Raw genomic sequence first — 22,379 nt, 5'->3', positions numbered from 1 at the left:
AAAGGAAAAGATCTACATATAATTACAAATATATACTAGAATCAAATGGCCTCAATAAGATATAAAAATACATATTCTGGCAACTTTGAAATCAAAAAAGGAGTAAGGCAAGGATGTGTCTTATCACCCTTACTGTACAATAGATACAGTGAGCAAGTTTTTAAAAATATTTCAGAACTGAAGGGTGTAAAAGTCTGAGGTAGGAACTTCAACAACTTCAGGTATGCAGATGACACAGTTCTCATAGCTGAATCTGAAGATGATCTTCAAAACTTAATCACAGAAATTTACAACAGAAGCTTTGACATGGGACTAATTATTAACCTAAAGAAAGCAAAGTGCATGATCATATCAAAAGAACCAATAAATAAGAAACTGAACATAACTGTTAACAAAAAGAAAACTGAACAGGTTCAGTCTTTTATATATTTGGGACAAATGTTTACAGACAGAGGAAATTCCCTTAAAGAAATAAAAAGAACAGAGATAGCAAGAAAAGCCTTTACTGATATGAAAACTGTTCTAACATCCAGAGACATTAATATAGACACAAGAAAAAGATTAATAAAATGCTATATCTGGTCAAGCCTTCTCTACAACAGTGAAACTTGGACTCTAAATAAAGAGGCAGAGAAAAAAAATTAGAAGCTTTCAAAATGTGGACCATCAGAAAAAGGTTGAAAATACCATGGACAGAGAAAATGAAAAATGAAGATGTTTTAAAGAAAGCAAAAATGAAAAGAACATTAATGAAAATAATTAAAGAGCGAAAACTTAAATATTTTGGACATCTAACTAGACAAGAAGGCATTCAGAAATTAATATTAGAAATGAAATTGGATGGAAAAAGAGGGAGAGGTATACCCAGAAGAATGTGGTTCGAAGACATTAAGGACTGAACTGGCTTGAATTACTAAAAATGTTCCAGAGCAGCAAAAGAAAGAAAAAGGTTCCGTGACATGGTTGGCAACCTCCTTCTAGGAGATGACACTTGAAGAAGAAGAACAAGTAAAGCAATTATACATAATAAATAACGGAAAAACTCACGTAGAAATATTATTTAATAGTATAATTTTCGCCTGTGTGTCACAGGCATCTTCAGTACAATTAAGCACAAAATTAAACACTAACTGACAATTCCAAAAAGCGCCACCTAAGTAGCTGGTGTAAGATAACTAAAAAGGTCAATAACTTTCCTAAAAAAAAAAAAAAAAGTAAAGCAATGTACACATCTTGGTAGTCTCATTACTCACAACCTTGACACCACAGAAATAGTAAAATACAGACTTAACAAAGGATGGTCTAATATGAATAAAGTAAACAAAATATGTCAACAATAAAGTAAACAAAATTCTGCCTGGTATCTCCACTTGGGCCTGGCTCCCACTGAAGAGACCTTAATAAAGGTTGAAACTAGCCTGGGTTGTGGCCCTTCCCTTAATGCATAACATTGGACATATCCGCAAGGAGTTGTATTTTGCATTATGGGAGATATTGAGATAGGATTGTTGGTAGCTTGCTCCACCTTTGCAAGGAGTGCCCTGGTGTTGTACCAACTTACCCCAGTCCTGAAGATACTTTCAGGTGCAAACTTTGTTTGCTCACACTTGGATAAAGGATTAAACTAAATTTATTATACTCTAACCAAGTGAAAAATAAACTTTCAACATATTACAAAAGTTTGAGCAAATGGGAATGGATATGACAATCTATGTCAGTTTGACAGAAAGATTTCTGTAATGCTGATTGACTGCATTACAGAATGCAGTCAGCATTACAATCTGCATTACAGAAGCATTCATTTTAGAAATATTATGGACTCTACAACCGTCTTATAAATAACTATTTTAATTTCCCGACTTTTCGACCTTCATATTAAGGTCATCATTTGGAGTATACATATATATATAGAGACAAGCTGAATTACATTTCATACAGTATGCTAAAGAGACAATGATTTGATCAACGGTTATACTACTGGCATGATCTCTAGTGAAAATAGAATATTGAAAAAAAAAAAAAAATACAAATACAAATAAAAATTATTTAGTTAATTAATTACGTAATGAAAAACTACATCAAAGCCATATTCTATTTAAGATAACGTCAGAAAATAATTCTTTCATATAGGTAGTTTTCTTACAATAACAATGATGTCCTCATTTAACATGACAATTGTTATATTAGATTCAAGATTCTGGATTACTTATGGTCGTATTTATAGTTAACTCTTAGGGAGATGGTTAAGTGGGTAAAATATATGCCTTCCATATGCTTGGGATTTTTAGACCATCATTATTGTTAAGATTAGAGTGGTTGATAAGATTCTCACAGGCTTCCTTAAATTTACGTTCATACCATGTTTTGGTGTGATGTAAACAACTGGTGCTTTTATTGTTAAGATTAGGGTGGTTCTCACAGGCTTCCTTAAATTTATGTCCATACAATGTTTTGGTGTGATGTAAACAACTGGTGCTTTTCCAGTCAATTCTATGTAAAGTGTTCAAGGCGAGAAAGGTCAGCTTCACCATAGTTATTATATTTAATGTGTCATTTATGTTCCTTTTGTCTGATAGGAATTGTGTGTCCTGTTTCCCTTATATAGGGTAGATTACAGGTGCAGTAAATGTGGTATATTCCAGGTTAGGCCAGTGGAGGGAGTGGGTCTTTAGATGAGTTGAGCAAGCTCTTTAATTTTGCAAGAGTTTAAAGGTGGCTTTAAGGTTGTATTTCTGTAGTATTCTGTTTATTTTATCTGATGTCCCTTTAATGTATGGAATGGTTATAGTTTTATTGTAGTCTGGTTTATCTTTGTTTTTTTAGTGAGGTCTTGTAGAGAATTTTGTTGATAGTATTTTGGCTGTAACCATTTTTTAGGAAAGTATTGCTGATAACTTTAAATTCATCTTTAAGCGCTTGCTCTTTGGATCAAATCTTCAAAACCCCATTTTTTAGAGTATTAATGACACCTAGTTTTTGTGTTGGGTGGTTGTAGGAGTTTATGGGTATATATTGGCCAGTATGTGTTGGTTTCTGGTAAACAGTGAAGGAAAGACTGCCAGAAGGAAGACGAGTGACAAGTGTATCTAGAAACGGAAGTGTGTTCTGCTTTTCAATCTCAATTGTGAACTGTATGCATTTATGTTGTGTGCTTAGGTGGCTGAGGAAAGTGTCTAATGTCCTGCAGCTATGGGCCAGGTAGCAAAAACATCGTCAACATATCTGAGCCAGACTTTGGGTTTTAAAGGAGCGGAATCTAGAGCATGTTCCTCAAAATATTCCATATAAAAGTTAGCAGTGTGGGGGGGGAGGGGGGGATAATGGCGAGCCCATGGCTGTGCCTTCTTTTTGTAGGTAGAAACCGTTTTGCCACACAATCTACACTAATCTACCCTATATAGGGGAAACAGGATGCACGATTCCTATCAGAAAAAAGGAACATAAACAACACATTAAATATAACTATGGTGAAGCTGGCCTTTCTGATCATGCCCTGAACACTTTACATAGAATTGACTGGAAAAGCACCAGTTGTTTACATCACCAAAACATGGTATGAACGTAAATTTAAGGAAGCCTGTGAGATTCTTATCAACCACCCTAATCTTAACAATAATGATGGTCTAAAAATCCCAAGCATATGGAAGGCACATATTCTACCCACTTAACCTTCTCCCTAAGAGTTAACTATAAATTGGACCGTAAGTAATCCAGAATCTTAAATCTAATACAGTGGTGCCTCGCAGTTCGACGTCCCGCAATTTGACAGTTGAATTTCATGGGCATGCGCGTGCATGGAATTGTGTGATGTCATTTGTTATTTGTCATTTCTTTGTTGGGCTGCTTTGGTGTTTGCTCGTGTTCTTTGTGCTAATTTTCAATTCTGCATTTTTCAGAAAGTAAAAATTTTGTGCATCTGCAGTTATTATTATTTTTTTGAGTGAAATTTAAGAATTGGTCCAAAGAGAAGTGAACAGAGGAATAATTCATGAAAGAAGCATACTTGGTTGAGCATAGAGAAGAAGAAAGAAATTATAGATAAAGTGCAGAAAGGTGGAACAATTACAGATGTAGCTGAAGAGTGTGGTGTTCCTAGGTCAACTGTGGCAACTTTTTGGCAACAGAGAGAGAGAAGGTTATGGGTGCTAGGGTGTCTGCTGGTGCAATGAAGATTTCTGACAAGAATAGATCTTCAGTCAATGAAGGGATGGAAAAGCTGTTTATCACCTGGCTGGATTAGAGAAAGACAGATGAAGGGAGATCCAGTAACTCAGCGAATGATCTGTGAAAAGGCTCGGTTAATTTTTGAAGAATTGCAGAAGAAAACTCAAGCAAGCCTCGACTTGCTTTGAATTCCTCAGATCAAACTGAGGAATTCAAAGCAAGTCGATGCTGGTTTCACAGATTCCAAGGTAGAACAGGCATTCATAGCATTCTCAGACAGGGGGGAGATGCTAGTTCAGATAAAGAGGCTGCAGAAAAGTTTGTGAAAAAATTTGAAGATTTAATCAGGAAAGAAGGCCATCTGCCACAGCAAATTTTTAATTGGGATGAAACTGGGTTATTTTGGAAGCGTTTGCCAAATCAAACTTACATCACGCAAGAAGAAGTGAAGCTACCAGGACATAAGCCTATGAAAGACAGGCTTACCTTATTATTGGCAGCAAATGCAAGCGGAGACTTTAAACTAAAGCCACGTCTGGTCTGCCACTCAGAAAATCCTCGGTGCTTTGGGAAGAAAATCATTAAGTCCAAACTGCTAGTGATGTGGAAATCCAATGCAAAAGCCTGGGTAAACCAGCAAGTTTTCAAAGATTTGATTTTTGTGGTGTTTGCTCTGAGTGTGAAGAAGTTCTTCACTGACAACAATTTGCCTTTGAAAGCACTGCTGATCCTTGACAATGCTAGTGCCCACCCTCAAGACTAACAGGACATTCTTGAAATTGACTTTGACTTCCTCAAAGTCCAGTTCTTGCCTTCAAACACGACGTCACTGATCCAACCCATGGATAAAGAAGTGGTTGCGTGTTTTAAAAAACTTTACACCAAGGATTTGTTCTCATGGCTTTTTGACGTGACTCACTCTTCTGACAAGACACTGAAGGACTTCTGGAAGACCGAGTTCAACATTCTCCATGCCATTTCCTTTATTAAAACTGCCTGGGGATGGAATGACACAGAGAAACCCTTCGTGCATCATGGAAGAAACTTGTTCCTAATTTTTCTCAGTATGACAATTGCTGACCAAGGAACTGAGAATCAGAAGCAGCTGCAGCCATGCGAGAGATCATTTCGATGGCGAGAATCTAGACCTAGAAGAGGTTGATGAGGCTGATATAGAAGAGCTTGTGGAGGATCACGGTGACAAACTGACCGTGGAAGAACTCAGAGCACTCAGCAAACAGCAAACAAAGGAGAGAGAAAAAGAAATTTCACCTGAAGAAGAGGATGGCAGGGGAAAAAGGGCCGATGCTAACAGCTGCCATTAAAGAAGTTTTATTCCATTGGGAGAAAGTGCAGTCTGTTTGTTTGGAATGGCACCCCAACACTGCTGATGTGAGTAGAATGACAGACTTGTTCAACAACCCATTATGCATCACTTCAAAATCATCTTGAAAAAGAGGGAGAGACAGTCCACCTTTGATCAGTTCCTCATCCCTGTTCAAGCAAAGAGGAGACGAGAAGAGGTAGAACCAGATAAAGACCTCTAGTGAAAATAGAATATAAAAAAAAAAAAAATAAATAAAAGAAAAATACAAATACAAATAAAAAATAATTAATCAATTAATTAAAAACTACATCAAAGCTATATTCTATTTAAAATAACATCAAAAAAGCATTCTTTCATATAGATAGTTTTCTTATAGTAACAATGATGTTCTGATTTAACATGACAATTGTTATACAGTGGTTCCTCGTAATTCGATACTAATCCATTGCCAAACTAATGTTGAATTGCAGGACAATATTTCCCATATGTCTATGGAAAATAGATTCATTTGTTTTCGAACCCCCAACATCCAAGGCTCAATAGATTGTATGTATTATGTATACAATAGTGTATTTTGTAATTTAGTGTGTTATATAATAGTAAAATACCTAAACTAAAGTAAATAATATGATGTATTTCTTTCCCACTCTCCCATTAGCGGGAGTGGGATGGGGTTCGACAACGAATGAATCTATTTTCCATAGACTTATATGGGAAATATTGTCCCCGCAATTCGACAGTTTCACAATTCAACATTAGTTCGGTGACAGATTAGTGTCGAATTGCGAGGCACCACAGTTTCTGTAGACTAATGCCAGAAGTATCAGGAACAAGAGGGAGGTTATAAGAAGTATCAGAAACAATTTTTGGTATTTGTTAGTGCAACCTTGCAAAATGTTATAGGCATTGGTGAGCTTTAGCTAACTGTAAATGTATTTACAGGGATAGAATGTGAAAGGTTTAGTATTTTCAGGAAGGATAGAGAAGGTAGGATGGGGAGGGTGGTTACTATTTGTGATAAGAGATCAAGACCAATGAGACAAAATGTATGGTTGGTTGCTGCTCTAGGCCAGAGGATTCCAGGGTTGATCTGTAAGACATGCATTAACAAATTAGTACAATGACTGTAGGTCGAGTAATTATGATAGGTGGACTTCAACTATGGAGACAATAGATTGGAAGGAAAAAAGATCACATGGCAGGTAGGAAATGGAATTTCTACACCTACTGAGAGATAACTACTTGAATCAACAAGTGATGGAGAGTATTTGGGATATGAGAATATTCGATCTGGTCATAGGATCAGAAGAGCTATCCATAACCAAGGTGGGACATTGCTTCCGATTGAGGAAAGCAACCATGCAGTCTTAACTAAAAGATTGGCGAAACATGAGGAATATTCTCTCAAGAAAGAGTATATGTGGAACTACGAGGCAGATGATTATGGCAAGCTTATGAGAAAGCTTGAATCTCTGCCATGGCATAAAGCCTGCAAGAGAAGGATGTTAATAATCTATGGGAGATAGTTAAGAGACATCTAGATGAAGCAGTATTAAATTTTATACCTTAAGATATGGATGGTAAATCAGATAGAGTTTGATGGATGAGTAGTGACATTAAGCATGAGCTACAAAAAAAGAAATTGTTGTAGTGGGTATATAAGGTGAAAGGTGACTAGAGCTTACAAACAGTACAAGGCTCAGGCAAGAAAGGTGACCAGCATGGTAAGGAAGGCAAAATCAGATTACCAGAAGAGACTAGCTGAGCAAGCCAAAGGAAATCCCAAGGAGTTCTTTCATTATGTGGCAAGTTAAAGAAAAAATGACTATGGAAGAATTACCTTCATGAGTGCTGTTGGTTATGAGGTGACAGAAACAGATAAAATAGTTGAGTTACTGAGGGACTATTTTGCAAGGACATATCATCCAAGTGACGTTAATGCTGATACTGATGTGAGAACAGTGGTAAATTAATTAGAGATTCTTAGAATGTTGCAAAATCTCAATGTAAATACAGCTGTGGTATTACATGGGATATCAGTTTGCGTTTTGTGAGAATGTGCAAGGGAACTGGCAGTGCCTCTGACGACTCTTTAATTTAAGCCTCAGTTCTGGTAGAATTCCAAGAGATTGGAAATAGGGGAACATAATTTTTTTGCATAAGGGAGGTTTCAAGACTGCAGTAGCAAATTTTAGACAAATCGATATCTCAGGAGTGATAGTAAAAGCACTACAGTCTTGGAACTTCACTGCAGGCTTTGTGAAGGGTCAGTCATGCCTTAGTAATTTACTAACTTTTTATGATAGAGTGACAGCTAAGTTGGATAAAGGGAATTGCTACACTATGATACTGCTGGATTTTGCAAAGACATTTGACAGAAATTAGAACAAATGTGGATAGATATGACACTATGTGGATAAAAAGGATGGCTGCTGGACAGTTATCAAAAAAGTGGTATATGAAGGAGCAGAATCCAAGAGAAAGCAGTGCCTAGTGGTGTGACACAAGGTTCTGTGCTAGGACTACTGCTGTTTAATTTGTACATAAATGAAATAGGAAATAATCAGCTGTTTGCTGTTGATGCAGAATTATTTAGAGTAATAGTCATTGAGACAATGTGGAGAGCTTGCAAGATGATTTATATAGCCTGTCAGCATGGTAAAACATTAAACTAACATTAAACTGATACAATGGGTATCAGTTTAATGTTGAGAAATGTAAAGTTATACATTTTGGGAGAAGTCAGTTACAAGCTGTGTGCCACATTGATAGAACTATGCTCCAGGAAAAAGATGAAGCTAGGGATTTAGGGGGTGGTGGTGGACAGAGAGTTGAAGTTAAGAGGACATGTTGCTAAGGTTGTTAAGATAGCTCATAAGATTACTTGGCTGATGAAGAACACACTAACAAGTAGAGATAAGGAAGTTATTATTCCTCTTTATAAGGCTTTGATATGTCCACATCTGGATTACGGTGCTCACGTCTGGTATCGTGGATTTCTTGGGGATGAAAGTGGTGGAGAGGATTCAAAGGTGAGTGACCAAGTTGGTGATTGGTATAGTATACTGGTGGGATTTTGCTCCAAAAAAACTGAGTCTATAGATCTCAATTTGTAATTGGAAAGGACACAAATTTAGGATCATATTGTTAAGATTGATAAAAATAACACAGATGATAGTAACAATACTGAAGATAAATGTGTGTGAATAAGGAGGTCACTGGACTTCTTGATGAGATTTTTTATCTGGTCAAGATTTTTTTTTTTTATCTTCACCATTATCTGGATTACTGTGCTCATATCTAGTCTCCAAAATTATATCGAAACTGTGAAGTCGTTGGGTGCAAGGGTTGATTAAGGGAGAGGATATGCCATAGATTTGTGGTGAATAGACAGAGGTGATGGAATACGATAGAGACATAGAAGCCTATAAAAAGATTTTATAGAACATTGTTGGGTGAAATCTTTCAGTTTATGGTAGGAGAGAATAGAACAAGATTAATCTCCGTAGTGCAATTGGAAGAAGCGAAACATTGTGTGCTTTTTGATTGAAAAAGATGCATGGTTCGATTCACTTCATGACGAGGGGAATCCTTATATGGGCTTTTTTCAGTTGAAGGTGAGTTAGCTGATCTCACATGGAGGTAGCAGTTCCCCCCCGCCCCAGAAACTTGAGTCTTTCATCCCACATACAGACAAATCGGCCTTCAGAACACACAATTTACAGACAAAAAATACTGTTGTTGGTGGTGATGATGGACAGTAGATGGCGCTGATGGTGGTGGTGTTGTAGTAGGAGAATTAAGTAGTAGTGGAGTGAGATGTATTTAGCGAAGTAGAGTTGGAGTGTCCTCCCTCGATGAGTCCTTGAACTTCCTGGAGGTGTCGCATATGTTGTCACGTAATAATAATAATAATCTCTTATAGTTGAGTAAGAATGTGGTTAACAAGAGTGGGAAGGCCAGAGTGGAAAAATGACCAAGGGGTATTGTAGGTGGTATGTTACATACAATTTCTAAAGATTTTCATGTAATAATATATCGACTGTACCTCAGTCGGTACATGATTCGATTCACTTCATGATGAGGGGAATCCTTATATGGGCTTTTTCAGTTGAAGGTGAGTTAGCAGATCTCACATGGAGGTAGCAGATTTTTTCTGCTACCTCCTGGGTTTGATTCCTGTCCATGATGCAAGGAATCTTTATCAAGTCTTCGACTAAGGTGAGTTAGCTGGTCTCATATGGAGTTGGAGGTTTTTTCACCCAGAAAGTCAGGTTTTTCATTTCTCAAAACAGGCAAACACTGGCCCCATGAACACACACGTCTACAGTCATAAAATACTGGGCAAGGCAGGGAAACCACCTTCTTTGATAAGGACTACACACACAATATTGTTTTGAGAAAAATTAAAAACTTTTAAATAAAAGAAATTGTTTATTTATTTTATTTTATTTTTTTTTATTATTTATTTTTTTATTTTTCCCAAGGATGCAATGGAGAGCCCAGAGAAGAAAACTTTGCAGTTGAGCAATGTTCATTTCCTTCAAGTTTTTCAACTGGAGAACTTTTGATAAAAACTCTTTATTTGTCTGTAGATCCAGCAATGGTAATTCCTTTTCAGCATATATTGTTTATTCATTAATATTAGAAAATGGGCAATAACTGTCATATTGCTAGATATAAATGTATTCATCAAGTAAAACTGAACTATGTTTCCACATTTAAAAAGTTATTTTTGTGCTGTTTTTTTCATTTAATTTTTATTTTTAATATTTTTCTTCAGAACACACGCAATTTACAGACAAAAAATACTAGCTGTGGTGGCGCTGATGTTTTTGATTGGTGGTAGAGGTTCGGTGTAGTGGTGGAGATGGAGAGTTGTACAATAGGTGTCCTCCCACAATGAGTCTTTGAATTCCTTGGAGGTGTCACGAATAATAATAATTGCAAAAATGAACAAACTCCTAATAGAAAAACTTAGAAGCCAAACATAGCATCTTATTGATGGATCACAAAACTGCACTCCAGGAGAATTTCAACACTGTCAATATTCTTTATGAGAAGACCAAGCAGAGCAATTTAAAACTGATATCAGTGCTTATGTGTTATGATATGTTATGATTATTATTATCATCAACATCATCTTCAGACCTCCATGGAGTCAAACACTCATTGGGAGCTCTCTCTGTCATACACACAGCTCATCATATGATGCCTTATATATATTCACATTCCTGAGCAATACATTCGAATCATTCAGCACTTTTCATGCAGATAACTTGCTCTTTACTTGTGTGCTCACACCATCTTTCAGTTTCCAGGGATGAACCTCTTCTTCCACCCATTTTCCAAAATTCTGTGAAAACCTTTACAACAGGAATCTGATATAATCCCTTACCAATTTAGATGTCTCTCTCTCTCATACCATCACTCCTTTTCCTATCTGCTAGATTCTATAAATTGCATCTTCTCAACCTTTCTTCATAGTCAACATTCCAGAGACTAGAAACCGTCTTACTCAACTGACTTGATCTTTTCCAATAGCTGTTCATCTTTTGCAAACCAGGTGACCAAATCTGTAAGTCTGTATTAGGGCCTAATCAAGGCCTGATACAATGAAACCAGTATCTCCCTCCTTCTACAAATCAGTGCCTATCACATTATTGCCAGAATTCATTCTGCTGTCCTCACAATTTTAGCAATATGTCCTCTTTATTATAGATCCCTATCCGCCATCACTTCCAAATCTCTTATTTCCTCCATTTCCTACAATATATCACCAAGAAGTATATAATCTACATCCCATATTTGTTTTCTGAATTTTAAAACTTATATTTTGTAACTTGAACAGTAACTGGTAGCCCCACTCCTGTACCCATTCACTCGGTTTATTCAAGTTCTCTTGTAAAACCACAACATCTGCTCTATTCCTTATGGTTCTTCCCAATTTGCATCATCTACAAACAGCTGAATATCCTCGTTCAAACCTTTCCCAATATCACTAACATACAGATTAAACAGCAATGTCAATAAAACAGACCCTTGAGCCATTAGTAACCTTCCTCTTTTAAGATATTGCTCTTCCACACACAACTTGCTGATACCTATCAGATCGCCAATCTCCAATCAAATGCACTAATCTGTTATCCAGCCCCATCCATTCTAGTTTAGTTATCAATTTATCATCTGGCAGCCTATCAAAAGTCTTTGTAAAATATGAGTATACTACTGTGCATCCATCTCCCTTGTCCAATGCACCTGTCACCTTATTGTAATAAGTAAGCAGATTACTAAAATGTGACCTTCTTTCAACAAATATGTGTTATCCATCAAAGCAAATACCACTGTTGTCAATTTGATTCAGGAATCTGGTTATCGCTAACCTATCCAGCACTTCAACCACAACACCTGGCACACCATTGGCCTATAATTTGAAGTTTTTGAATTCTGTCATCTCACTTATAAAATGGTACAGTCTTGGCTTCCTTCCACTTCTTTGGAAATTGACCCAGTCCTATCCTATTCCCTCAGGCATACAGCTGGTGGTGGTAGCTGTATGCTACCGTACTAGGGAGATTATGAGCAAGGTGGTTTCCCATTGCCTTCCTTGCCATAGTATATTTTATGACTGTAGCTGTGTGTTCACGGGACCGGTTTGCCTATTTGGAGGGATGAAAAACCCAAGAGATACCTTTGCAAAGTCAAGCTGAATAACGTTATATTCATTCTCCTTATTCAATTGTGCTGTCACTCGAGTGTAAAATATGAGGCAGATTGCATAAGCAAGATCTACCTTTAACAAACCTCCATTAAAGGTCAGAGTGCTGTCTACCTGTGGATGTGAGTCCTCCCAACTACCATCTCTTCTACATTAATAACTACTCCAGAGATATATATTAGTCTATAACTGACTGCATCAGTTCTTGTTTAACCCTTGTATAGCAGAATTACTGTATTTTCCTTCCATTTATTAGGAATCGTGCTTTTTGAGACTCAAGTTACACTTTCAGGTCAGTCTTATACTTCAATCTTATCCACTTCTATCTTTTTTTTGTGTGTGTCTAGTTTTGCCTCAGCTTACAGAGAACTAATGGATCTATATGGAATATATAGCTTACCATCCTGATTACCTAATAGCTCAACTGTTTCCTGTGTATATAACACTTCCTATCATTTGTATTTACTAAGGCTATCCTTCCATGCTTAGTCATCCTCCTTTTACTCACAAAAGAATTCTTTTAGATTTCCTTTGTCCTGTTCAGCTAATTTCTTCTCATAGTCTGATTCCAATCATTATTATACACATGTATTGAAAAGAATATTGCAATTTTATTACTGCAAATATTTCAACCAGAAACTAAACTAAACTAAACTAAACTCGGCAGTAAACAGATGAGTTGTCAAATCCAGAGACATTTCCTCATTTCTACAGAAACTTCAGTTCTCATGAAAGAACATGATTTTGTTATAGTGCTTAAAAAAATTCCATATCTGGATACCCTACATAACATTGAGAGGAACCTAACCACCCTCTCAAGTGATAATGCTAATAAACTGTAACTTGAAGTCTCCACAGTGCTACTCAGAGCTAAACTTCCTCTCCCAAACTTATCACTATCTGAAATCGAGGTCCTAAAATCATTGAGACACAATAATCATCTCACCATAACAAAAGAAGACAAGGATAAAGTTGTAGTTATCACTGACATGTTGAGTACAACAAAAAAATTTCTCTTCTGTTGCAAGATCCGTCCGCTTACCAAGAGATTCCCCAGAATCCTACCAACAGCCAAATTAACAAACTTAATCCTTACTCAACAAAGTGATTAGTTGGGATGAAGACACTATCAAAAAACTGAAACCTTACCTTCCAAACATACATAAGGAATTATTAATTATATGAAGAGCCAAAGGCTTCAATTCAGTGACATAAACTTATTTAAGTTAAGGGATATTACATCCCATATTGTTTCACAGCTGAATGAGAAACTCAAAGAGTTTCATGCCGAATAGAAATTATATAAAGAAACTATATAAAGTTCGGCAAGTCCAAGCATAAGCAAATACCTGAATAGTGTTACAACTGACCCTTTAGGGAGTGCAACACTGAGGCAACTCATGGTAAGGGTGGAGCAAGCTCCGATCACTATTCTTGATATTTCCCCATAATGTGAAACCCAGCTCCTAGGAGCTGTATTACTGTTTTACATTATGAGTGAGAGAAGGTCACTACCCAGACCGGTTTCACCCTTTATTGAGGTCTCATCAGTGAGTAGGTAGACCCAGAAATACCAAGTTTGTAGCAAACAGAACTTACATATACCCTACTACGAGAATTGCCAAGAAGTGTCCTAATAAATTATTAATTATATGAAGAGCCAAAGGCTTCAATTCGGCGACATAAACTTATTTAAGTTAAGGGATATTACATCTCATATTGTCTCACAGCTGAATGAGAAACTCAAAGAGTTTCATGCCGAATATAGAAACTATATAAAGTTCAGCGAGCCCAAGCAAATACCTGGATAATGTTACAACTGACCGCTTCTTATTCTGGATATGTTTCCTGAATATGCTATGCACATAATTTTTTTTCCTTGTTAGGTTATCCTTTTCTGCCAGCCAGGTGTCACTAATGGTGTATTAATTAATGATGATGTAGAAGTGGTGAAAGTTATTGTGCTTATGTGGAGCCTTTGACAGAACAATATGAGCTAGAATGATTGGAGAAGTGAGTGGGAAGAATAAAGAGAATATTAACAAGCAAAAAAAGGAGAGTAAGGAGACAATATTGTATGGTATCCAATGATTAGAAATGTGCTTGATAGCTGTATGATAAATTTGTGCTTTCCTTGTGTAAAGATCAAGATGATGGTTAGCAGTGTTGTTAGAATGCAGAATTAGCAATATTAATAGGTCCAGAAAAAATGATTTATTAAAAGGCAAAAAGTATGGAATGTGAGAGAATATGAATTTGTCACTGGAAGAAGAAGAAGAGAGTTAAAGTTGGTAACTCTTTTACTAAGATATGATAGTAGTGAATTGAGAACAAGCATAATTGCATATAGTCTGTGTTGAAGAAATGGATGAATTAGAGATTTGGGGCTGATGATGATGTAGGGAAGATTGAACTTCATAGGACATTCCAAAAGTTCACAAAATAGCCCAAAGGATTGCTTAAATGTTGAAGGACACTGGAAAACAGGGATAAGGAAGTGAGTATTCCTCTTTATAAGGCTCTGGTGTGACCACACATCTTGACTTTTGTATTCGGATTTACCATGAGTTTCTTAGGGATGCACATTGTGGGTAGAATTTTGATAGCATTGTTGGTAGAATGGGTCTCTACTATAAGTTTGGATTCCATTTAGATGCCTGTATAATACTAATGCTAATAATTTATTAATTGTCCATCATTATTCAATTCAGCTGCAGAACATTTTTGAATTGTTATACCTATTAGATAAATATTTTCCAACATCCCAGATGTCTTGATTTTGTAAGTTTTGCAAGTGCATTCCCATTATTTGAATAGAGAAAGATTGTGAATTATATATCATTGCCAAGTAATAGTTGTTTTAGAAATTAAGCAAAAATAAACTTTAAATACATATTTTTTTCATGTTAAGGTATATGAACTCTTGTGAGTGGCAGGTTTGATGTAATATTACGATAAAGTCAAATGGGCATAAATTATCATTAAATGATTTTTTTTTGGTTTATTAGAGATGCCAAATGAATGAAAACACTGGTGTGGATTATATTCAGTCTTGGAAGATTGGAGAATGTGTGCATGGACTTGGAGGCGTTGGAGTAGTTTTGAAAAGCTATAGCCAGAAGTTTAATGAAGGAGACATAGTAACAATGAGTATTGGTTGGCCTTGGCAACTGTATTTCATTGCATGTGAGAATGTATTGCAGCAGGTATGTTTTTGTCACCCACTTATGTTAATAAAACTATAACTAGGATATGTTATAATTTTTACCTTAATTTTAGGACTTCCACACAAATCTTAGATTACTGATCTTCTATTTTATAGCTCTCCTTGATAGTTTATACTACTTTATTCAAATTTTCATAAGTCTTTCTCTCACTTTAAGTTCCAGTATTCATTTTCATATCAGATCTTTCAACTTTCCTATCTGTAGTTCTTTTCTTGATCATTGGTCATGATTTACTATTATTAATATTTGGTGTAGCACAGCAGTTATAATTATTGCTCATGTTCTTTTTTTAACTGGTAATTGAATGTGTAATCACTTTTTAGAATGACTGTTTTATTTTTTAGTTTGTTAAAGAGCATCTTGCTCCACCACTTTGCCCTAATAAAAAGTGAAGGGCATGGTATGAAATCCCTCATTCCAAGATCATGATTTTCTCCTCAAGTCCAAAGAATGCTGAAAACTCTAAAAACCATACCATAACTGGCAATTGTTTCTCAAACCATGTTTGTATAAAATGATCTGTCAAGAAAAATAGTTATTTTTGGTTTAACTGAAAAAAAAATTAAGTTTGCACATGTAGCACAATCTTGGCTAGCACTCTCCCATTTTGCGGTCGGGGAGGGGGGGTCAATGTATTGGCATATCTCCTGATATGCGCGTGTGTGTGTGTGCGTGTGTGTGTGCATGCGCACGCACACACATTTCAGCCCTGTACAAGACAGGTCTTAAGACATAACATAACAGCGCTATGTGTGTGAGCAAATGATCAGGAAAAAGAAAGAAGTCTCTTAATGTGTTTCTTGAAGAGTTATAAATGTATGCATTGGGGGGAAATGGTATGAGAAAGAATATTCCAAAGGACAGAGGTATATGAAATTAGAGAAGAGGATGAGAAGTTGGGTCAGTGATTCTGGAGCTAAATGGTATAATGGATATTGACCAGTATCTGCTCATCTTCATACATAATTAGGGAGAAGTAGAAGAATAATGGCTGCGAGGTCAGTGGAACAACATCCATGAAAATACATAATGCAGAAACGATGTCTATGGGAAAGCAATTGGAGGGGGAATCACTGGGAGTAGAGTCATCTATTAAGCAAATAGGATACAATTCTAGCATTCTGAGGGAGAATTTTGGGACACCCCAGATGTGAAAACAGTATTGTAAGGTTGGGAAGATTTGAGATTAATAAAGTGTTAGGAGTTTAGCAGAAGAGAAGTAATGTTTAGAATGAGAAAGAATACCAAGCTTTTGGGATGCTGAAGAGGCTATGGACGTGATATGTTTATTCCAGGATAATATAGGACACATGTAGTCAGCACAAGATGAGAAAACTGACTGATTGATTAGTGTAGTGTTACCAGAAGTGATGCATAGTCTTCCTTCTGAGAAATAAAGCAGGATTATGTTTTGGCAGCATTAAAATTTAATAAAATTATTTTCACCCCACTTGAGAATGGCTAGAAGATCTCGAAGCCCATCTGCACATGACAGGTCTCAACTATATGGTTTTTAAATGATGAAGAGGAATGGAGTATAATATCATCAGCAAAACTATGAATAAGATTGGACATTAGTGAGAGATCATTGATGTATAGGAGAAAGAGGGTGGGTGAAAGTACAGGCCTCGGAGTATTTTAGCATTAAAATCAGATGAGAGGAAACCATCCATCATGATATGTGATGAACTACCTGATTGGAAGTTGGTAATCCACTCACAAAGGGGTTGGAGGAAGAGATCAAAAGATGGTAGGTTGAAGAGACAGCTCAGATAACAAACTTGATCAAATGCCTTGGAAATATGAAGAGTGACTATGTGAAATTCTTCAAATCATTCTGTGCCCATGTCCAATGGTGGGTAAGATTAAATATGTGGTTAGTTACTGAATGAAAATGGCAGAATCTATGTTGGTGATCACTTACTAACTGATGGGTCTCTAGGTGATAAAGAAGTCGGTTTTTGATAGCCTTGTGTATTTCTTGAATATTTATTCAAGTAAAATACACATTGCTTTAATTATTGGTAAATATTTTATTGTAGTGTATATTGTATTATGAAATACTGATAATGTGAAAGTGATCAAGAAATGTAATTAGAATGTACATGACTGACTGACTGATGTTCTTGACATTGCAGTAGAGCAATTCTGAAACAGAACTAATTTCTTTATTAGACACATTGGCAAGGAAAGAAAGTGAATGATACATTTTAGGGAAGTTATATATGTTAATACATATATAATACATGTTATATATGTATGTCAATATTTGATTGATTAAATTGATTATTTATTTGGATATATATGTGGAGTAATTTCTGACTACTTCAGTTAGAATAATTAAAGATAAGTTTTCTTTGTATTGAGTTGAATGCTTGAGTCTGAGATCAGTAATACATTTCCTAAGAATGAACCTGGTTAGCGTTTTGTCATTGAAAATAAATGAATAACCAAAAATGAAAAATCATCAGTTCATCATTACAATCTTCTCCATTGCTTTTGAGAGAATTGAGGTGAGAGCAATGAGCTAATAGTTTGAGGTCACACTTTTATCTCCCTTTTCAGAAACAGACTGGATAAAAGCTGGCTGCAATGCTGTTGGGTAGATATCAGATGAATAGAACAGCTTGTAAAGGTGATACAAGGATGTGTATTAATTCTGGAGCACAAACTTGTAGTATAATTGGAGGAATGAACCTGGTTAGCATTTTGTCATTGAAAATAAATGAATAACCAAAAATGAAAAATCATCAGTTCATCATTACAATCTTCTCCATTGCTTTTGAGAGAATTGAGGTGAGAGCAATGAGCTAATAGTTTGACGTCACACTTTTATCTCCCTTTTCAGAAACAGACTGGATAAGAGCTGACTGCAATGCTGTTGGGTAGATATCAGATGAATAGAACAGCTTGTAAAGGTGATACAAGGATGTGTATTAATTCTGGAGCACAAACTTGTAGTATAATTGGAGGAATGAACCTGGTTAGCATTTTGTCATTGAAAATAAATGAATAACCAAAAATGAAAAATCATCAGTTCATCATTACAATCTTCTCCATTGCTTTTGAGAGAATTGAGGCGAGAGCAATGAGCTAATAGTTTGACGTCACACTTTTATCTCCCTTTTCAGAAACAGACTGGATAAGAGCTGACTGCAATGCTGTTGGGTAGATATCAGATGAATAGAACAGCTTGTAAAGGTGATACAAGGATGTGTATTAATTCTGGAGCACAAACTTGTAGTATAATTGGAGGAATGAACCTGGTTAGCATTTTGTCATTGAAAATAAATGAATAACCAAAAATGAAAAATCATCAGTTCATCATTACAATCTTCTCCATTGCTTTTGAGAGAATTGAGGTGAGAGCAATGAGCTAATAGTTTGACGTCACACTTTTATCTCCCTTTTCAGAAACAGACTGGATAAGAGCTGACTGCAATGCTGTTGGGTAGATATCAGATGAATAGAACAGCTTGTGAAGGTGATATAGGATGTGTATTAATTCTGGAGCGCAAACTTGTAGTATAATTGGAGAAATACATTTGGTCTGGAGGATTTATTAGTATCAAATCTACTGAATATTTTCTGACATCCTTCTGTTGAAAGATTACATGATAGAGTGATTTGTGGATTTAGACTTATTTAGTCTAAATAAGAGTTGAAGTAGAAGACCAATGCTAGGAGGTCTGGTCTGCATTATCTTTAGAATATGTTTCCATTTCCATCAGTGAGAAAGGTGAAAACATTGAAGACGAAAGTTTTACACATCTGCCTTGGCAACATTGGCTTACCCAGCGCCAATGTTGCCAAGGGGCCCTGTCCCCCCAAAAAAAGAAAAAGGAAAAAAAAAAACACTAGAAAAATTTCCAAAAATCTTTTCCTGATTAAAATTCTTTTTTTTTTTTTTTTTTTTTTTTTTTTATGTTGTGTCATATCTTCTATTTCTATGCTACTTATGAATTAGCAGTCACATAAGATGACCCTGTAACTCTCGGGAATCCTGGCCGCTGTGAACGCAAGGTAAACTAAGTAATGCTCAGGCGCTACTTCGTTTGACTGAGCCAGGCCAGAGGAGATCACAGGTATCATGTATTGGTGATCACTGCAGATGCTCAATCATAACTCGTATGCAATGCATAGTGTGTATTCTCAAATCATCTACTCAACTCCCCCCACCAAGATTAAATCCTGAGTGCGCCACTGCTTGGTAAGGGACCAGAATGTTCAACTGCCATTTGTGCAGGAGGTAGCTTAATGCATTTGGCCCTTATGAAGTCAGCTTTAGATTTGCTGTTGATATTTTTTTCAGTTATAGACTGTACTGTATGCTAAGCGAGAGGCTTGGGCAGTTGAGCATGTGGTGTCTTTTTAGCTGGAATTGCTTTGCATTTGTTGGACACTTATTAGATCAGAGCAAGTACTTGGATTGGGACAGTTGATGCAATAATTAGGCAGTGGAAAGGAAGCATAGAAATCCTGAAAGTCATTCCATTTGGCACCATTGTAATGTCATGGGATGTGAAACTGAGATTGTCTGGGAAATGGACAATTTGTAGAAAAAGGAACATGGACAAAGTTGTGGTTGTTGTCCAAAAGGAGAGCTAATGTCATCTATGTATTGAGGGAGAGCTGATTAACAAAAGATCCAGGATGTTGGGAGAATGATGGGAATTATTTGGAATTCTGGTAGGTAGGCTAACAATTTGTGTTAGGTCAGTACTGACAGTAGACAATTAAGCTTTTCTTCCAGTTTTCTCTACAAAGCTAGAGAAGGGGAGTTAGTCAGAATTGTATTGTTGAAATCTCCAAGGAAGATTATCTCACTCTATGGATGATTAGTCTGTATGGACAACTTTCAGTGATTGATAATCAAAGATATCAGTATATTCATCAGCCTCAGGAGAGTAGTAAAGGCAACAAAATTAGGCGAGGATATTGTAATATTTTTACTATCTGTGCTTATGCAAATTTTTGTTTTTATTATTAAATTTTGTTATTAAATTTAACTCAGACTCGACTGCGCCTTCATTAACTTTATATGTGCTACTATTCTGGCTCCTTATGCCTTACTTAGCTCAGTTCTTCTCTTAATATAACCCTATTCTACTTAACAACTGTCTCTCAATTAATCCCTCTTAATCTTATCCTCTGTTCCTATTGCAAGTAAACCGACCTTGGACCTTTAGTCAATCTACAGAAACAGGTCACCCAATTTCTCACACTTCTCAATCAGAAAAATTTATTTGATTTTATGACTTCACCATTTTAATTGATTTTATATAGTCTTAGAATTTAGCGAAGGAACACAGGCAAGATCATAATTAAATTACATATATTCATTTAGAAAATTGTAGTGGTTCTGTATCTAATTGGCACACAGGTTTGCTAATTTTTTTAGAGAAAGTACATTGGCAATTGCAAGGTTATTAGTTAAACATGACATTTTATTTTTTCTAGTAAGAGACAACAATACACATACTCAAAGGGAGAAAATATTTCTCTCAGCCTATCTATACTTATTAGGTATAATACACAATTGACTATTTTACATATAACATTCGCTTGCCTCATCACATCACTAAACTATCATCAACAATAAATGGGCAGCTGTCCCCTTGAGTTACAACTTAAACTAAATACTTCAATCATATATACAATTATACAATCATTTCGCCCATACAAAACCATAGCACGTCTAACATTTCACTAACATTTTCCTATAAGCACTTTCTTTACGCATGCTAATTCTGATTATACTTGTCTTAAACATTAAAAAAACATGCTCACTTACAGTACTCCTTTGAATTGTCAGTCCGGTCAATTGAACAAAATCTCAATATGGATATCTCGACTCTGTGTCTTCACCCTTACAATTGTCTTGGACGATATGGTGGTTCTTGCTATGGAAACTGTCCTGTAGAGTCAGAGTGATTTTCCGTTGACATGGTCACTGCGATTCCTCATTGGGTTACTGGGAAGGATCTGGCAAACTCTCCATTATGTCCGCGGGTAGTCGCATTCTCCTAGCACGTCCATGCATCCAAACAGGAACTCCTCTGATTACAGCCTCGCCTCCACACACCTGGAACTGGATCTCCTGAGATAGGGAAAAACTAAGAGCCAAAAGTAAAAAAAGCTCCTTTCCCATCTCAGTCCTCTTAAATATCTTTTTTAATCCTTTGTTCCAATGCTACAATATCCAGGATTACCTGTCAGCGTTATGATGTCACTTCGGGCCCCCTCCATTCGAGTATCTCTATCTTGGGTTCTTATTTGTTATTCGCAAGACTTTGCAAACATTTGTTTTGCTTATTCATCATACTAATCTCAGTTAATCCCTGCTCTTTGGATTTACATACAACTTTCAATGGAATTTAATTAGTGCATTTTACAATAAAATAAAACATTTATTCAATTATTACATAATTTCTATTATAAAATGTCTGAAAACCTTTGTAAAAATTGAGCTTGATAAGTTAATTGATTTAACTTATTGTGCGAGAATTTTACAATATCTTGAAATAAAGCAGATCATATAATGAAGATTCAAAGTCTGACAACCATTAGCATGGAATATCAGGCCTGACAAAAACTCATGCTTTGCCCTTCTTATGGAAAGCATCATGCATAACATACTGTGGAAATTTTAAGTTGAGCTGTAGTTGTAGAGGATAACTGGTTGTGTTTGAATGTCTGTAAGTGATGATGCACATTATTGATGTTGGTACTCTCTGCAAAAATATATTTTTTAACATGGAGTGTTTTTTTTTTTTTTTTGGAGATGCTATATTTTTATTCCCAGGGCAGAGCTGACTACTACTGGGTGCGTCCCCAGGTGGCGGATCGGGGAACAGCCTTCAGATATGGAGGCTAGCTGCGATATAAGCAGAGCAATCTGGCGAATAAGCAGCCATGGACCAACAGCGACTGAGCTATCAGG

General features: G+C 36.1%; 1 protein-coding gene across 3 annotated transcripts in view; it reads left to right on the top strand.

Moving 5' to 3' along the window:
- The window catches only part of LOC150102652 (prostaglandin reductase 2-like), a 175,536-nt gene that overhangs the window by 3,494 nt on the left and 149,663 nt on the right, over positions 1-22,379 (top strand). For all 3 annotated transcript variants that reach the window (XM_090398961.1, XM_090398959.1, XM_090398960.1), the window contains exons 2-3: positions 9,979-10,097; positions 15,218-15,415. In XM_090398961.1, the coding sequence (XP_090255087.1) occupies positions 9,979-10,097; positions 15,218-15,415 (317 nt within the window). The remainder of the gene's footprint in view (positions 1-9,978; positions 10,098-15,217; positions 15,416-22,379) is intronic.

Source organism: Typopeltis vanoorti, chromosome 10, assembly GCF_054136105.1.
Source record: "Typopeltis vanoorti isolate ZY-2024b chromosome 10, IOZ_Tvanoo_1.0, whole genome shotgun sequence".
In the NCBI taxonomy this organism is placed as follows: domain Eukaryota; kingdom Metazoa; phylum Arthropoda; class Arachnida; order Uropygi; family Thelyphonidae; genus Typopeltis; species Typopeltis vanoorti.
The sequence above is the reverse complement of the archived record's forward strand: the minus strand, read 5'-3'. Positions and strand labels throughout refer to the sequence as shown.